The 11,864-nt window shown below is 45.0% G+C and overlaps 1 protein-coding gene across 7 annotated transcripts in view; it reads right to left on the reverse strand.

The window, feature by feature from the left end:
• Positions 1-1,991: 1,991 nt before the first annotated feature.
• The window catches only part of LOC104327544 (UDP-glucuronosyltransferase 1A1), a 74,602-nt gene continuing 64,729 nt past the window's right edge, over positions 1,992-11,864 (reverse strand). For 5 of the 7 annotated variants that reach the window (XM_075429628.1, XM_075429629.1, XM_075429625.1 and 2 more), the window contains exons 2-5: positions 5,745-5,876; positions 5,391-5,478; positions 4,363-4,582; positions 1,992-3,046 (exon numbers count right to left, since the gene is read on the reverse strand). In XM_075429628.1, the coding sequence (XP_075285743.1) occupies positions 2,749-3,046; positions 4,363-4,582; positions 5,391-5,478; positions 5,745-5,876 (738 nt within the window). In that variant the 3' untranslated portion in view covers positions 1,992-2,748. Of the gene's footprint in view, positions 3,047-4,362; positions 4,583-5,390; positions 5,479-5,744; positions 5,877-7,937; positions 8,805-10,136; positions 11,001-11,864 lie in introns of those variants that run through there. The other 2 variants (XM_075429627.1, XM_009932456.2) reach the window with 2 other exon arrangements.

Genomic DNA, 11,864 nt, shown 5'->3' on the forward strand with positions numbered 1-11,864 from the left:
TCTGAAGGGGTGCTACGTGAGTGCTCGGCGATGCCGAGAGGCTGCTGGAGGCGGGAGGTGTTTGTGCCTGTCCTTTCTCCAAGGGCAGCAGAGGGATTTTGGCTGCTGTCTTATGTCAGGTGCTTAAAAGCAGAGATTTGAAGGGTTTGCTGGAAAAACATGGACTGCAGTGCCTGGAGTCGTGGGGTGATGTGGAGCCTGTGCCATTTGGGAAGAGGAGCAATGGCTGGCCCTGCCTCAGTTTCCCCCTTTGGGAAGTAACCCAATGTCAGCTCTGTCCGTAAAAATGTATTGTGGCTGGTGATTTCTCCATCTCCCAGTAAGGGAAGCAGGGGCTTGGGGCTCTCTGCCCTGCTTAAGGGGCAGCGTGGCTCTATGTGGCACCCAATTAATGGGCAGTGAGAGGGGACGGTGTCCCCAGATTAACTCTTCCCTTGAGAAAGGTTGGGAGGGCCATGTTGTGGTGATGTGGTGGCCCTTCCAGCTCCCTTCTCTGCACCAAAGCTGCTTGTCCCATGCACTTTGGCTCCTAATTCACTCTGAAAATCATCTCTGTGCAGCGGGGTCCGCATTCCTGGAGCACAGACAGATAAACAAGTTGCAGCCGGCTTCAAACCAACCGACCTGGGCTGGCTTGGTGGGGAAGCATGACATCCTCCTTGCTCCCTCGTGTTAGCGATACCATGGTGTCCTCTGCTGGGCACAACGTGATGGTTGGCCAGCCCTGGCCCTGCTCGTCCCCTAAGGCCCCTCTCTCTCCATTTCGCTGGTGAGCCAAGGCAGAATAAAGAGCAAAACAAAGCAGTCAGGCTAAGGAGAGCGAAGGGAAAAGGAGAGGAGGAGGAGGATACCTGGTTTCTGCTGCTGTTTTGCTTTGGCTGTGTTAAAGATCTTTCCAAAAAGAAATGAAAGCCATGGGACGGGCATTTTGATTCTTCCTCCTTTTCTCTCGGCTCCCTTCTTCCACCTACACAAGAGGTTTTGAGTTGAAAAAAAAAAACAACAAACCCTGAACAGCTGCAATTGGGATTTTTTTTTGTTTTAATTCTGTTCATCTGATCTGAAATTAAGGGGGTTTTCTCTTGTCCATGCGGAGAAAGTTGCTGGACCGATCCAGAGCCTGTTTGCAGCAGGATACTCGGACAAAAGCTCCATGAGGACATTTTAAAGCGGGTATTTTTGCATCAGACAGCTGCTGGAAGCCAGCCCCATGCTCAGAGACGACTGAAACCACTGCGGTTGGTGGTGTGATGGGAACTGCAAGGTCTCACTGGGTCTCGTTTCCAGAGGCACAGATGCACTGCTGTCATCTGGCTCCAGCCAGAACCACGGGGACAGCCAGAGCTGTCACCGCAGGAAGGTGTGGAGCTGCAAAAGCTGCAAAAGCTGCATTTCAAAGGCAGGTCAGCTCTCGTGCACTGCAGGGACTCTCCGCGTGTCCCAGAGAAGGGTTTCCTTGCTGTTTACTGGGGGCAGGAGGAGGGGAGGGAAAGGCAGAGGATGAAAAGCAGCAGTCAGCGGTGGTGCTGGCCAGGTTGCAGGTGACATGAATGCCCATGAGAACTGGGCAGTGCAGTGGGGACAGTCTGAGGAGGAGAGGAACTGTCTTCTTGAACTTAACAGCTTTCATCTGCTTTTTCAAACAGCCATCGAAAATAACAGCACCAGGTACTTGGCCGGACTCCTGTGCAAACGAGGGCTGCCATGATGTCCTGGGATGCCCCAGCCTGTTTGGAGCCCTGAATATTAACTTATGTGTAAGGTCTTTTCTGACTCTATGTAGTGGTGGGGGCTGTGGCAGCCTCAGGGTGTAACCTCCCAGCAAGGACCAAGTCACCAAGCAGTGAGACAGGAATGCCGAGAAATAGCTTTTGTGCATTGGAGTGGCTTTCACACCGTGGGGTATTGAAACTTTCCCTTCTCCAGGTCTCTCTCCATGATCAAACAAGCGTCCAGCCCCATATCTCTCGAGTCAGAAAACACAAGAGCCGTTATTGTTAGTATTGGGGATTTATTTATAGGGCTGGGGTTTGGGTCTTTAGCTGAACATCACTTACAAAGAGTAAATCAGCTGGGTTTTATAAACATTGTTTACAAAGGTTTCATCACCTAACAGGTAAGCTCCAGATACAGCACTCTGCCTGATGGGGAACTTGGGTGAAATATCAGTGGCTTTACAGCCACTTCCCTGCTGAAACCTGGATTTTGTTCAGGGTATTGTAAACACACACAAAACCCGTTTAAGATGTGCATCTAGCTTTGCTTGTGTGAACACATATTGTCAGTGCATAACATTTGCCTCTTCTATAACAACAGCCATACAAAGATTTCTAAGTAAGTGCTTGATAAACCTGACAGCCAGACAGTACAGCAAACGGTTCTGCTAAAGCCCTTGAAGCAAAATCTTATGAAAGCCATATGTGTCAGCCGTGTATCTCTCCATTGCATATAGAGGTTAAAAAAAAATAGTGACTGTGAGTCCTCTGTACACCAAGATGTGGAAGCCAGGACTCACACTAATATCCTCCCAAGTGACTGAAGCACTCCTATACAGCTTACTTCTAACAAACAATTCTTAATTAAAAGCAAAAATTATGTCAGTGAAACAACCCCTCCTGTGGTGCTAGTTTAAAGGAACTCTATTATTTCCTGACTGAAAGTCAGCAATTATGTTAGTGAGCTTTGAGATGTTCTCTGATCCTTCTGGTGTGGAGCAGAGGCCTTTATTCTTAGCACTGGTTTCATTTGCTATTGGGACTTTGATTTGGTTGGCTTTCTTGTTCTTCCCTTCTTGCAGCACCACCTGCGGCAGCAGAACAGGCAGCACTTCACAGAAATGAAGAGGGAGAGGAGCACCACGGCGAGGAGGAAGGCGATGACGTCCAGGGAGTGGTACTGGATCCAGTTCAGGTCATGAGCAGCAGGTCGCAGATGTGGGGCCCCTTTGTGTCTCATTACAAACTCCACCCAGTGCACGGCCAGGTCCAGGGGGTGGATGGGTCTGTCGAGGTGAAGTTCTGAGAGACGCTTGATGTTCTCTTTGTACCTGCCGAGAAAAGACGTTGGGTATTTTCAGTGACTTGTGCTGCTAAGACCGAGTTCCCAGAAAAGCAGGATGCAGTGTCAGTTGTCTGATGCCCCACTGGGGCTTCTCTGGTGGTAGTCCACACCACCACACCCTTGTGAGAAGGGTAATGGCAAAGTTATGGGTGCAGAAGCGTGCTGTTTTCAGTGACAAACAAAGCAGAAAAGTTATTAGAAAAAGAAGGAGAAAAGCTTAGTTTGAGCTGTCAGCAAAATGGGCTGAAGGATGGAGGCATCTGACTGAAATGCGAGACTGGGTGTAAAAATGCTGTCCAGGTGAAGAACAAGGTGTAGTAGTATTATTATTATTATTGCTATAAGAACAATTGTTAGGAAACAACGGCAATAAGGTGCCATTTCTCAGAAGCATGGTAGGAAAGAGGATGCCAAGGACTGAGAAGCCCTAGTGACAACAGAGAATGGGAGTGGGGAAGAGGAGGGTATGTCTTAAAGCTCTTCTTTGCTGTGATGCCTTAAAACACCTTGGGCATGCTGAATGCAATAATACGATGCCTCAGCGTACCCGCACATGTTCCACCTGAACTGTGCTGGAATTGTCCAGCCTTGCTGAGCCAGGCAGCAGCTGGCTGGGCTCATACAGTTCCTTATGAGCACTAGGGGGGAAAAAATGACTGAGAAAACTGGTCTGTAAAATAAATGAGTGATAATAGCTATGTTTAGCAAATCCTGCCAGCTGGAAGGCAAAGCTTCCTGACGCAGTACAGCCTCTGGACTACACAAAGGCACTGCCACTTGTCTCCTTCCTCCTGCTGCTGTGCAGACAGCATCTCTGGGCAACACTCATGCAAAGAAAATCAGCCAGGCCATTGAATCTTTCAGGCTTCCCACTGACTCACGTCACCACTGATTTGGGGAACAAAAGCAGTTTGCCACATCTCCCTTCACCGACTGCCTCTTTTGCAACATGGTGTCAACGCTGTCTGCATCACTGCCTGGTAAATTTGGCTTTAAGCAGGTGACGCATCTTTTGTCAACTTGATTTCTTCCATTGCACTTATACCCCATCTTCTCTGATACCTGCATCCTCTCATATCAGCCAGTTCTTGTCACCTAATGATTATAATCCCAGGCATCGAGAAGGACGGCACTGTTACAGGGACAGGACAAGGTTAACCCAGGGCAAGCATCAGCTTCTCCATGATGTAACTTTGATATAAGAAGGCACATGAGAACAGATTAGCATTCTGTTAAGCTGGAAGCTAGAGGGTTGGTGTTCCACAACAGTGGAAGGAGAAGGGCTGTGTTTCTATTACTGACTTTTTATCATTAATAACTGCTTTCAGGGCAGTGGATATGTCGTTCGAAGTCATTTCAAGTATATTCAGTGTCAGTCCTGCTCCCCGTGACTCGACTCGCTTGGCGTTGTCCATCTGGTCTCCAAATAATGGCATTAGTACCATTGGCACGGCATTGCATATGCCCTCGTAAACACCATGTGAGCCTCCATGGGTAATAAAGGCACGAGTCTTGGGGTGAGCTGCGGAGGAAAGAAAGACTTGTTTAGCTATTTGATTTGTGAAGTCACAATAACACATCCCTGGGGGAAAACTTGCACAAAAACGGTACTGGTCGCTAGAAATCAAGAACATAGGGCTGACATGTGCCTCATTACTTATGGACAGACTTAGGGCTGCAGAGAACAGGACATTACAGCAGATTGAATGAACCTTGGGTTGTAGAGCTCTGTCTTGGTTTGGGTAAGTTCTGGAAAGCCTTGGATAATCCTCCAAAGCTTCTCAGACTTCAGGATGAAATCAGAGCCAAGTGAGGTTAGAGATGATGTTACCATTGCTTACTTTTTTACCATGTTTTCCATTTGCTGGTGTTGGAGATCTCCCACAGCTGAGCCCCATTGTCTAACCAACAAATGCAGTCCTGGCAATAGCATGTACAATTTTACCACTTGAAAAGCCCAACAACCTGTCTGGAAATGTTCACTCGGGGACCTTAAATTTTATTTTCAGTCCAGTAGACAAAACCATGACAAAAATCCATGTCTGGGTGTTGAGACTGGCTAGTCGAAGACCCCAATTTTTGACAGTAATGGTAGTCAAGTGCTGGGACACCTTTCCAAAGAGTGTTGTTTCACAATTTGGCAATTCTGAAGTTGGATTCAGATAAGTTTCTAAAAGATGAGCTCTGGTTCAAATAGCCAAGGCTGCAAGGAATTCCTGTGACACACAGTCATACAGGGAGTCAGCACAGATGATGCTAATGGGGCCTTACAACAGCATTATCGGATTAAAAGACACACGCTGGTATCACTCAAGGTATCTCAGACCTACCTAGAAGATCATTCTGTGGCAGCCATTTGACGAGCTTTACGTTCTTTGGCAGGTTGGGGGGCACCTCTCCTCCGTATCGCCACAAAACCTTTTAAGAGAAGTAAACCCAATGTCAGTTCTCAGCAACTGGCCTCTTGCTGCTCCTCAGTGGGTTTGAAAAGCACAGCTAAAAACATCAGTGGGGCACAAAACCTGTTTCATCGTGCAGAGCAGCTGGGGTGATAGTTTCTTCTGGCATCAGGGAGCAGGAGGAGGAAGGGAGGACCAAGCACACTGAAAGCCAAAAGTAATAATGTACTGTATTTCAAAACAGTGTTGAATTTCTGTGCTGGAAGGGGGAGAGGGAAACCGTACCGTTTGAGGGACTGATCCCAAGGCATCTGCGATTGCTATGGCTTTTTTCATAGGAATCTCGGAGACCATGGAGCCCAGCGAGAAGACAACGATGCCATGTTCTCCAGAGGCATTCACAATAGCTTCAAATTCCTGCCAACACAAAGCACATCCTTAGTTAAAGTCCCTTCCATGTCATACGCTGCAATTTTTGTCACGTTCCCAAAAAATCTATCTGCAAAGGCAGTGAAATGAACAGTCAACACACTAAGATTATGATCACAAAAATTAGTTATCTATATGAAAATGAGTCCTAGGAAAAAACAAATGGGCACAGGTGGATGAACAAAGTTATGGAGGTGTGTGAGTGTTTGCAGAATTGAAGCCTGAACCGAGATTCAGTATGGATGTGAAAAAAAATTTACTTTAAAACAGTCGTGTAGCAAAGCCTGCCTGCTCAAAGACATCGGTTTCTGTGCAATAAAAAAGATGCTGTAACAATTAAGGAGATCAATTCATCATACTTTTCCTGGCAACCAATCCCCAGGTGAATACATTGTGGTTTATTTTCACATTTATTGCAAGTCGGATGCTCTGGATTTAGAGTTGATGTTCTTCTTTTCAGACCATGCAGCTGCAAGAAAGAATTAAGATTTTGAAAAGTGTTCTGACAGCAGATAGCTCTAATATCTGGATTTATTGAGTCTACTTTGAGTATGATAATATTGAACCACAGCCAGTTTTTTTATCTGTTTTGTTTGGTTGGTTTAAATAAAAGATGGACTAGGAGATCTGTCACTGGAATCCAGGAACAAAAGGATTCATGTGAAGCACAAAAACAGCCAAAGGCAGGAGCAAAAATCCTGTGCCATAGATAAATATTTGGTAAAGGCAGGGAAGGAAAGACAAAACTGGAGGGAATTGTTGCAGGTATCATTGTTAAATGAGTGTAATAGAATGAACTAAACATTCCCGTAAGTCTGGCAATTGAAATTTTATCTCTAGGGTCTGAGGTGATAACTGAGACTGACTGTCTTCATTGACACTCCGCTATGTATTTTTGTGGCTGACCAGAGTGCTGCGGCCCTCTGTCTGAGGCTGGATCCCAAATCGAAGGAGCCGTCGAAGGTTTGGCGATAGCTGCACCCTGAACAGCAAACCTGATGCTCTGCTGGTGGCAAACAAGTTGCAATGTAGCTCGAATTTTAGGGCTTGGTTCTGTTTTACCAGGTTTCTCTGAAGATGCGCTCTCCATAAAGGCATCGTAGATGTCTGGTTCAGAACTTGTGGCTCAGTTCTGTACAAACTCAGATACCTGGGAACTGCAAAATCCTTCCCAATCTATATATGTGCTTTTGGTACAAAATTCTTTGCCAGTTCCTGATGCGGTGGAACAGATACAGCGATTTCAGGGAGCATTTAGGCCTATTTATTTTCTGTGGGACTAGTCACATCAGTTTTACTCTGTTCTTTAAATGGTTTTGTGTGCCAGGATCTGACTTTCTGCTCAGAAATGCCACTACTATTCTGAAACTTTTTGCATCCCTGCTTTGGAAATCCGTGGGTTATTTTACCAAAGTCTTTTTAAACAGCAGCTTCTTGTATCAGTGGGTGCTGCACACGACCTTTATGAAATAACTGCAGTGGACGCTCGCTGAAAAATAAGAGCAAGCCCTAAGAATTAGGAGGATTCCTTAGTGGCAGATATCCCATATTCAGGAAGTTTGGCATAGTTCAAGCAAAATACCGTTGCAGTCCAGATCTGGGACAGAGTATTTTATACAAAAGAAGATGATCTCTTGCTGCTTCACTGGCTGGTGGGTATTGCATTCAGGTCTGCCCCTAGCTGAAATTCCTGCAGAAGTGGTCCCCTACTCGAGGGCAGAAGACTAGCGTGATTTGACCTGCTGCATTTCCCCAGCTAGCACCAAGTCTTGTAAACAGTTATACGAAATTAAATTACTGGAAATAGGCTGCTGGAAAATATTGAGGGAAAAACCCAGCTTTTCATGCATGCTTCTCTGGGAACCTGGACGTCTCCCACAAAATAACTGACGACTCATTGCACCAGGGGTGCAGAGGTACAAAGTGCTTTCCTAGCCATTTCCACCTGACTCTTTCTCCTGTTGTTATTTGTTACTGCCGGGAGCTCCACCTCATGGTGAGAGCAAACAGTGCAGCCATAGCTAAACTAGGGAAAAAGAGGTAACTAACCTGCGATAACGCTTTTTCCTGAGTGCAGCTAATGCCTCCGATCAAGACCATGTTCGGCATTAGGGGCCTGGGGTACTCAAACACAAAGTCATATTTCATAAGCCAAATAGATGCGTGGCTCAACAACTCGAGCACTGTTGCCTCGTGTTGGAGGAATTCTTTGATCAAACGATCGTACGGTGAGTAAAGCAAGCTGCAAGCCAGGGAACTGCTCAGGGTAGCTATGAGATTGCCCAGGCGTTGGAGGAACGCCATGCGGTCCGTGTAGCGAGTGAAGAACCTAGGAATGTAAGAAGGAGGATTTGGGCAGAGGGTAGCGTGGAAGTCTAGGCTGCACGGCAGTCCCCGTACGAGGTACACAGAAGGTAAGGAGAGGTGTTCGGCCACTATCTGTCCACATGGAAAAAATGGATCCATAAAGACAACATCAAATTTGCTTTCTTCGAGGTATTCGATCAACTGTTTGTTAGACAGAAGTTGTTTGCAGGAATCAAAGAACATGGTTGTAATATTTGCTATTTTTGAGAATTTTTTCAAGAAGGGTTGAGGTGTGAAACTGCTATAGCCCAGCTTTTTAAATTCTGCCTCCACATACTCCTTGGTGTAAGGCACAGAGTATGTTTTCAAGGTGTAAAGCACCGATGAGTCTATCCGCAAATTTATCTCTGGCGCGACCACCACGATTTCGTGTCCCCTCTGTCTGAGCTGCTCCACCACCGGCCGCATGCTGAGCCAGTGGCTGCCGTCGATAGGTATAACCAAAAGCTTTCCAGCTTCTGAAAAGGTCCATAAGAGCAGGAAAAACACAACCCAGGAGGCAAGAGAATTAAATCCTGGATTTGAAGAAGTCATTTTCCTTGTGCTGTCAGCAAAGTTTTGAAGAGCTGCAAAACTATTGCAGGAGGAATGAATCGTGGTGTACTTTGCACTTTAACCTTAACTAAGGTGTTTAATTTTTAATGGACTGTATGTTTGAGGGCAGAAATGTGGGTAATTTTTAACCGTGGGCAAAGGTTGGGTTTATCATCTGTGCACAGTGAAGGCTTTAAGTAACTGGGTAAAGTTGAATGCTTGAATTAAAGTTAGAGGATTCAAATGCTGGAGGGAGAAGTGTTAAGCAACTGGCAGTATGTCGCACGGAAAGGCTGAACAGACTCATGAATGGGAGGTAACGCCTGACCAAGCAATCGCTATCTTACTAGCGCCCAGTTAATTATCAGCTCCCTGCCTTGAGTCTGCTCTGCTGAGTGGGCACAAAACTTGAAACAAAAGTCTGAGCTTTGGATTTCCTTGCACTCTCAAAGTCTAAACAAGAAGCAAAGATTGACAGAGATTTGATACAGAGGGCCTTGATAAGGTTTATCTTCAGATTTGGTTCTGTATCATAGCGGTTATCAAAGTGAAAGCCCTGAGTCTATAGTAGTAAATATGATGCAAACTTAGCAATAACTTCTGCTGTTGCATCACCACCATGGTCTGAAAAACAGAATAAAGAACTTGCATCTTCATTATTTGCACAGCCTGCTAGGGAGATTTAAACAAGTTAGGAAAGGAGGGTAGACAGTTACAATCCTGAAGGCTTCTTTTTCCAGTCATCTTCTTAGCATCTTCTTTTATCTTATCATGCTGTCTTACAGTGCTTCTTGCACAAATTCAGAGCGCCCTCTGTTGTCTTTGTTTGCATACCCTGCTAGGTTTTGGGGTATCCATGCACCTTAACAGTCTCCATGGTACAGTATAAGTGCCTGGGTATATCCACAGAGTTAATTCCATGTTTCCATTTTTTTCCCAATCAAGTCACCTGCAATTAATCAATATTCTACAACTGTTAGGGGTATTAAATCCTATGACCTAGAATTATTTTGTCATTTATCTAGGTATAGCATGAGTGCCATGATCGTCTAATATTATGATGATATGCTTACAACAAGCTAAGCTATACCTAGGCAGCTACATAGTTTAGACAACTTCACCTAAGCTCTCACTGAGAGAAACCCTTCAGCTGCTTGCAGTGCAACAGAACTAAGGTCTCATAATCATCTACCAGAGCCTGAGATTCCCACTCCCAAATCATGCCATCCTGGTATTCAATCACATATTGCCTCAGACACAAATACTACTATAGGAAGCACTTAAAAAAGCAAATCTTAATTATCACTAATACATGCTGTAATACCCTCAACAAAAACAATGACAAACCTTTGATAATGACTTCTTCTGCTTACAGTTGATGCCTCCAACATAGACCATATTTGGCATTATTGGACGTGGATACTCAAAAACAAAGTCGTATCTCATCAACCAAACGGACGCTTTGCTAAATAGTTCCAGTATTGTTATTTCTCTGTGAAGAAACTCAGAAGCTAAGTCCTTGTATTTTAAATAAAACAGATAGCAAAACAAATTCTCTGAAATCCCAGTCAGGAGGTTCTTCACACGCTCTGTAAACATCATGTGATCTGAACTGGACGTGAAAGTCCTCGGCACATAAGAAAAAGGACTGGGACACTGGGTGGCTTTGTAGTCGAAGGTACATGGAAGACCACGCATGAAGTAGACTGAAGGGAGGGAGAGATATTCAGCAATAATTGGTCCACAGGGCAACACAGGATCCATCATAATGGCATCAAATTTGCTGTCATTGAGGTACCTCATTAGTTCCTCATTGTATAAGAGATGCCGACAAGAAGAAGAGAACATGCTGGTCACTTCTGATATATTGCTGAGTAAAAATGTAAATTTTTCTAGAAAGGAAGGGTTTTCAAAACTGTTTTCACCGATGGAATGGTAGGTTCTATCCACAAACTCCTGTGTGTAAGGCACAAAGTACGTTTTGATGGTGAAAGATTGTGAGCTTTTCATGAGCAAACTAGCTTCAGGAATCACCGCGACAATTTCATGCCCCCTCTCCCAGAGTTTCTCCAGAACCACACACATGCTTAGCCAGTGACTTCCATCCTGAGGCATGACCAAGAGCTTCCCACCTTCTGCCAAACTCCAGAAAGAAGGAAGAAGAACAAGGCCGGTGTATATCTGGTACCTCCACATAACTGTCACGGGGCTGTTAGCAGGAAAAGAAATGAACTGTTCCTTCTAACATCTTCCAAGCAGCATATAAAAGTAAAAAATAGTTGTATGTCATGTATATAAACTGATGGTCTTTAAACTTTACCTCTATAAAATGTTCTCTAAGACGGGTTGTTGGAGTTCAAAGATCATGTTTCAAAAGGTGATAAAGGAATTCATGAGTGCTATCAAGGGATCTAAAGCAAGAAGCATTTCCATGCATTTATGATATCTAAATGATTCAGAACAATTGGCAGTGGTTTTGATTAGCAGAGGTCGCAGTTGTTCATAAGCGGATTTTTCTGGATCAGGGTTGTTTGAAGTGAGTCACTGTGCACTTGACTGCCCTGTGCCAGATTAAAGTCAGGAATACTGCTTCCCAACTTGCATGGCCACTCAGCTTCTCTAGTGAGCTTGTAATACAAGAAGCATGTTGCTCTATTGACGTGAAAGACCTAAACCTCCAACTTTCTTTCTTATGCCTGTGCTCAGGAAGGTGCCTGGAGTTCATACAGGACACTCTAGGTGGCAAGCAGGAGCTGGCACACCAAGCAGTGCTGTCACCAAAGTTTGGGTAACATATTAACCAAACACCGTTTTATATAAACAATGATGCAGCAGAATACGCGGTTCTTGCTCAAGAGAGGCCATAAGAGTTCGCAGGTGAGCGGTTAAAGGCCAAACATCTTTTTGATAGCAACGATGCAGCACAATATGCGGTTCTTGCTCAAGAGGGGCCATAAGAGTTTGTAGGTGAGCGGTTAAAGGCCAAATATCTTTTTGAAAGCAATGATGCAGCAGAATATGCGGTTCTTGCTCAAGAGAGGCCATAAGAGTTCGCAGGTGAGCGGTTAAAGGCCA

This window comes from Opisthocomus hoazin, chromosome 9, assembly GCF_030867145.1.
Source record: "Opisthocomus hoazin isolate bOpiHoa1 chromosome 9, bOpiHoa1.hap1, whole genome shotgun sequence".
Lineage (NCBI taxonomy): Eukaryota > Metazoa > Chordata > Aves > Opisthocomiformes > Opisthocomidae > Opisthocomus > Opisthocomus hoazin.